The sequence below is a fragment of the Myotis brandtii genome, unplaced genomic scaffold, assembly GCF_000412655.1.
Source record: "Myotis brandtii unplaced genomic scaffold, ASM41265v1 scaffold1058, whole genome shotgun sequence".
Taxonomy (NCBI): Eukaryota; Metazoa; Chordata; class Mammalia; order Chiroptera; family Vespertilionidae; genus Myotis; species Myotis brandtii.
Genome location: NW_005353572.1, coordinates 270,539 through 276,733, shown reverse-complemented (window position 1 = coordinate 276,733; position 6,195 = coordinate 270,539). Strand labels below are relative to the sequence as shown.

The 6,195-nt window shown below is 36.4% G+C and overlaps 1 protein-coding gene and 1 pseudogene across 6 annotated transcripts in view; one reads left to right on the top strand and one right to left on the bottom strand.

Moving 5' to 3' along the window:
• ABI1 (abl-interactor 1) overlaps window positions 1-6,195 on the bottom strand; it is a 107,298-nt gene that overhangs the window by 63,321 nt on the left and 37,782 nt on the right. For all 6 annotated transcript variants that reach the window (XM_014540711.1, XM_014540698.1, XM_014540707.1 and 3 more), the window contains exon 2: window positions 4,263-4,430. In XM_014540711.1, coding sequence (XP_014396197.1) covers window positions 4,263-4,292 — 30 coding nt within the window. In that variant the 5' untranslated portion in view covers window positions 4,293-4,430. The remainder of the gene's footprint in view (window positions 1-4,262; window positions 4,431-6,195) is intronic.
• Window positions 2,992-3,536, top strand: LOC102253622 (annotated as a pseudogene).

Here is a 6,195-nt window from a genome sequence, read left to right as displayed (position 1 = left end):
GAGTGTGGCTCTTCCACAAAATACCAACTTCTGTGCATGGGCCACAAAGTTTCAATCACACTATACATGCGCGCCCGCATGTGGTATTTTGTGGAAGAGCCACACTCGAGGGGCCAAAGAGCCGCATATGGCTCGCAAGCCGCAGTTTGCCGACCACTGGGTTAGGGCAATAACTTATCTTTTTAATAACTATAATAAAAGCAAAAGGTTTCATTAAAGGAGGTAAGGAAATTTGCCTTAAATCATTTGATTTAGAGGGCCTTCATATTCACAAGAAAAATAGAGAAAAGTTAGCAACTATTTAGGTGGCATATCAGTCTTAACATAGCAAAGTTGAAGGTAAGAAATACCATTCCATAATAGGATTTTGGCAGGAAACTCAGAAAATTTTTTACATTCTCCCTATGATTTTAAGAATGTTATACAAAGAGAATAAAGGGGGGATAAATGGTAATGGAAGGAGACTTGACTTGGGTGGTAAACATATAATACAATATACAGATAATGTATTATATAATTGTACACCTGAAACCTATATAATTGTATTAACCAATGTCACCCCCAATAAATTCAATAAAAAAGAATATTATACAACTTTATAATATTCTTTAAAAATACAATTTTAATCCATATCATAAAGATGACAAGAACCAATCTGTCAATTGCTTTCTCTCTTCCACCCCAACCTTCCCTCCCTTCTACTCTCTCTGAAAAGCAATGGGAAAAATATCCACAAGTAAAGATTAAAGAACAAAGAGAGAGAGAGAGGACACCAATTACCAAGATCAAAAATTAGTAATGAGCCCTAGCCAGTTTGGCTCGGTGGATAGAGGGTTGGCCTGCAGATCAAAAGGTCCCAGGTTCAATTCCAGTCAAGGGTACATACTTCAGCTGCAGGATCCTCCCCAGCCTGGCTCTGACAGGGCACGCGCAAGAGGCAACTAATCAATGTGTTTCTCTCACATCAGTATTTCTCTGTCTTTCCCTCTCTCTTCCACTCCAAGAAATCAACGGAAAAATATCTTTGGGTGAGGATAAAAAAAAAAAAATTTTATAATTAGTCTTGTAACATCACTACAGCTTCTACAGTTTTTAAAAGGAGAAGAGAATATTATTAACCGCTTTTTGCAAATAAATGACAACTTAGGAGAAATGGCCAAATAATCTTGGAAAAATACAAAGATCAATCAATATGAAACAGATAAACAGAAGAGCCTTATAACTATTAAAGTAATTAAATATATAGTTAAAAACCTCCCTACCAAGAAAACTCCAGCTCCAGATGGCTTCACTGGTAAATTCTGCCAAACGTTTAAAGAAGAACAAATATCAATTCTACACTTTTTTTTTCCCATAAAATTGAAGATAAAGGAATATTGTCCAATATATTCTGTAAGACCACATTTATACTGACACCAAATCCAGATATAACAAGAAAACTACAGACTCTCAGGAGCATAGAAACAAATTTTTTAACAAAATTTTAGCAAAATAAGTCTAAAAATCTATAAAATGGATAATACATCACAATCAAGTAGTTTATCCCAGGAAAGCAAGGGCAGTTTAACATTTAAAAGAAAAAAAATGTAATTCACCATATTAACAGACCAAAAAATATATACATGATCATTTCAACAGACAAATAAAAAGTTTTTTATAAAATCCATTACCCATTTTTTACAAGAACTCTCAGCAAACTAGCACTAGAAAACAACTTCATACAGCATATTTCTGAAAAACATATAGACTACAATCATACTTATAGTAAAAGACTGCTTTCTACTAAAATAGCAACAAGGTAACAATGACCACTTTCACTACTCCTATTTCAACATGGTCTTGAAGCTTCAAACTAGTGCAGTAAGACAAAAATAAATAAAAGTAAAAAGCGAGAAAAATAGAAAATGGAAAAAAGTAAAACTTTTTATTTATAAACATGATATTCTATGTAGAAAATCCAATGGAATCTATATAATAAATACTATAACTATTAAGTGACTTTAACAAGCACACAAAGTTTATCAATATCAACTGTATTTCTGTATATATAAGCAAGAAAAAAATCAAGTTAAGATTTAAAATAAATACCAAATAGCGTGACAAATATGATATACTTTGGAATATATCTGACAAAGAAATGCAAGGCTTAAATATTGAAATCTACAGAAACCACATGAAAAGATATTCGACATCATTAATCACTAGGGAAAGGGAGATTAAAACTACAATAAGACACTACTACATAACTATTGGAATGGCTAAAATTTTAAAAATTGACCACAGCAAGCACTGGTGAGAATGTGAAGCAATTAAAACTCTCATTAGTGTTGATGGGAAGGTAAAATGGTATAATCATTTTGGAAAACAATTTGGCTATAAATCTGGTTATAATGTTAAACAGGCATCTACCATGTGACCTAGCCATTCCACTCAGAGGAAGCTAATTTACCCAAGAGAAATAAAAACACATGGCCATATAAAGACTTGTACACATATTCAGTTTTATTTGTAATAGGCAAAACCTGAAAACAATCCAGATGTCCATCAACATGTAAACAGATAGCGCGGCCTGGGTTGCTCAGTGGTTAAGCATCGACCTATGAACCAGGAGGTCATTGTTCAATTCCCAATCAGGGCACAGGCCCCAGTGGTGGGCCATCCCTAGCAGTAGGGGGCTTGTAGGAGGCAGCCAATCTATAATTTTCTCTCATTATTGATGTTCCTCGCTGAAGTCAATAAAAATATATTCCGGCCCTAGCCAGTTTGGCTCAGTGGCTAGAGCTTCAGCCTGCGGACTGAAGGGTCCCGGATTCAATTCTAGTCAAGGGCACATGCCCGGGATTGCAGGGTCCTAGGTGCGATTCAGGTCAGGTACACATGCCTGGGTTGTGGGCTCGATCCCCAGTGGGGGGCGTGCAGCAGGCAGCCGATCAATGATTCTCTCTCATCATTGATGTTTTTATCTCTCCCTCTCTGAAATCAATAAAAATATATATTTTTTAAAAAGTGCATGGCAGGCGACCACGTGAGGCCCTCAGGAGACCAAGAAGTGCAGACGGAATTGGGACCTCCTGCTTTAGCGAGATCATGTTTCTCCAGTATTACCTCAATGAACAGGGAGACCGGGTTTATACCCTGAAGAAGTTTGATCCTATTGGACAACAGACCTGCTCGGCCCATCCTGCTTGGTTCTCCCCAGACGACAAATACTCTCGACACCGATCAAGAAACGTTTCAAGGTGCTGATGACCCAGCAGCCGCGCCCTGTACTGTGAAGGTCCCTTAAATTTCATGTCTCTCCTGCCACCTGCAACCCCTCTGAGAGTTTTCCAAAACCAAGCTTTTCAGTCTGTGAGCCTTGAGGCCTTCTTACCACCCTTGCTCTTTGGAATCGGTGTCATCATTACCTTAGATCATGCTTGTGTGAAGCAATCATGGTAGCACCCCCCCTTAAAAAAAAACAAGTTTGAGTCTGCTTTTCGTATTTTGGCTGCCACGTTATTAAAATGATTTGAAAGAGCAAAAAAAAAAAAAAAGTGCATGGCACAAGCACAAATTTTAAAAAAATAAAAATAAAATATATATTCCAAAATAAAAAAGAACCATAAATGGATAAACAAAATGTGGAACAATGGAATTGTACTCAGCAATACAAAGGAGTGAACTATTTTTATATACAACATGAATGAATCTCAAAATAATTATGCTGATTGAAAGTAGCCTGACAAACAAATAGTATATAATATTTGATTTCATTTATATAAAATTTCAGAAAATGTAAACTGTGACAGAAAGCGTGAGGACAGGGTATAGAAAATGAAGAGGGATAACAAAGGAGTATGAAGAAATTTGGGGAGGATGTTCATTATCTTGAATGTACTGATGGTCTCATGGATAATGTATGTATCAAATTTTATAAAACTATGCTTTAATTGTGTGCAATTTATTTTACTTCAAGAAAGATCTTATAAGAGAAATAGGGTAAGTGGTGATGGTTGCCCAACAATGTGAATATACCTAATGCTGATGAAGTATACACTTAAAAATGGTTGAAATGATAAATTTTATGTTGTGTATATTTTACCACACAAACAAAAACTTTTAAAAAAGAAGAGTTGGTTTACTGACCTCAAAGCTAAAACTGAAAGTGATAATAACTATAGTTAGCAGGTAAGAAAATGAGTAAGGAATCCATATATCCAGGCTATCTACTCCTTTGACATATGCTGCCGGTTGCTTAAAGTTTATTTATAAGATGTTACCTGTGAGATATGATTGATGGAAGACTCCATTCTCCGAAGCTGAGAGGCTTGGATGTCCAGCAATTGGAGTACATTGTTGGCCAATGCATTTATTTGATAAGCAACACTAGCTAGGGATTGGGTTGTATAGGCTTTGGTCTCTTCTAAAGCTTTTCTCTTGTCTGTAGCCTGAAATAAGAACAAAAACAACCAATATTTATGTTAACATTCATTAAACACATATTCTATAGAAAGGCAGAGTTATAGTTCTTTGTAATAGAAAAACCCAATTGAATAAAAAAAAAATGGGCCATTCTGATGATAGTCTGACACTGTAAAGCCATAGCAGAAATCTCTATCAGCCCGATGTGAACTACTCCCTCCTGAGCAGCCCGTCCACTGAGGTCCACTAAAGGAGCCACCAAGCAATTGACATCAGAGGCACACTGTAACAGGTGGTGCTAAGTTGCTTAAAGCTCCTGAACCACAAATTTATCACATTACATCTTTAGAACCTTAAGTCTGCCCAAGCTCCCCAACCCTTGTTGAGAATTTAAACTATTCCATAATATTGCTGCCTTGGTAACTGGCCCGAAGGGCTCTTGAACTGACAGTAGCTCCTCTAGCAAGTACATGCCCTAGATAATAGCCCTCAAGAATCACAAGTAAATATATACATGTGATTGATACGACTCCCCCAAAACCCCTCGTGATAAAGTATCCCCTGCCTCCCAGCTCCCTCCCCTTTAGTTCCCCTTAGATAAGACCCCATCCCCATTAGAGATTATAAAAAACCCACTCTTTTTGGTTTGAACTGACCAATCCAGGCTTAGCCTAGGAACCCCAAAGCACTCCACCCACAGACCCTAATAAAGGCATCTGCCCAGGTCCTGCTGCTCACTCTCTGTGCACCCCTGCATTGGCTTCTCCATGTGTATCCTCGAGGAATACTGTGTACCTCCTCCGGGACCTGTCAGTAATAAACTTCTCTATTTCACTTCCCCTTCAGTCTTTTATTGAACCTTGGCTCACCATCTGATGACATCCTGAGGTTCTACTTAACAAATTGTAACCAAAAAAAAAATCACCAACACCCATTAACAATGATATGGACTAAATCCATTCCACCTTATATTCCTGTTTACATTAATTACCACTGGAAATCCAACCTCCCTCTTATCCATTATGATCAAGTCTCTGATCTCCATAAAAACTACTGTGACTCTTATTACCCAATTCTCTACCCGCCAGTTCTTCCCAAACTCCTATACCTCAGAGTAAGGTGGTATGCAAAGTTCAAAGCAAAGCTCAGAGTAAAGTTTAAAGATGAGTAATAAACTTGTCTTTGGGGATGGGGGTGGGAGGTAGCAACTTACTACTATATCACAAAGGGTTAGATAGCATTAATTTATATCATCTAAAAATGAAGAAAGGTCAAGAATCAATAGAAAAAAAATGGAACAGAAGTCGAACAAACAGTTTACAAACAGTTACTTGTGTTCAAGTAACCCTTATTTTACTTAATGGTCCCAAAGAGCAATAATGATGTTCGCAATTCAGATATACCAAAGAGAAGCCGTAAAGTGCTTCCTTTAAGTGAAAAGGTAAAAGTTCTTGACTTAATAAACAATTGTATACTGAGGCTGCTAAAATCTAGTAAGAATGAATTTTCATCCGTGAAATTGTGAAGGAAAATGAAATTCATGTTAGTTTTGCTATAGCACCTCAAACTATAAAATTTATAGCCACAGTACATGATGTACTATGTTAAGATGGAAAAGGCATTAAATTTTGCATGGAAGACATGAATAGAGACCATGTTGCCATAACTTTTATTATAGTGTATTGTTAAATTGTTCTATTTTATTAGTTATTGTTGTTAATATCTTACTATAACTATTTTCAAAATTAAACTTTATCATAGATATGAAATATAGGAAAAATATTATATATA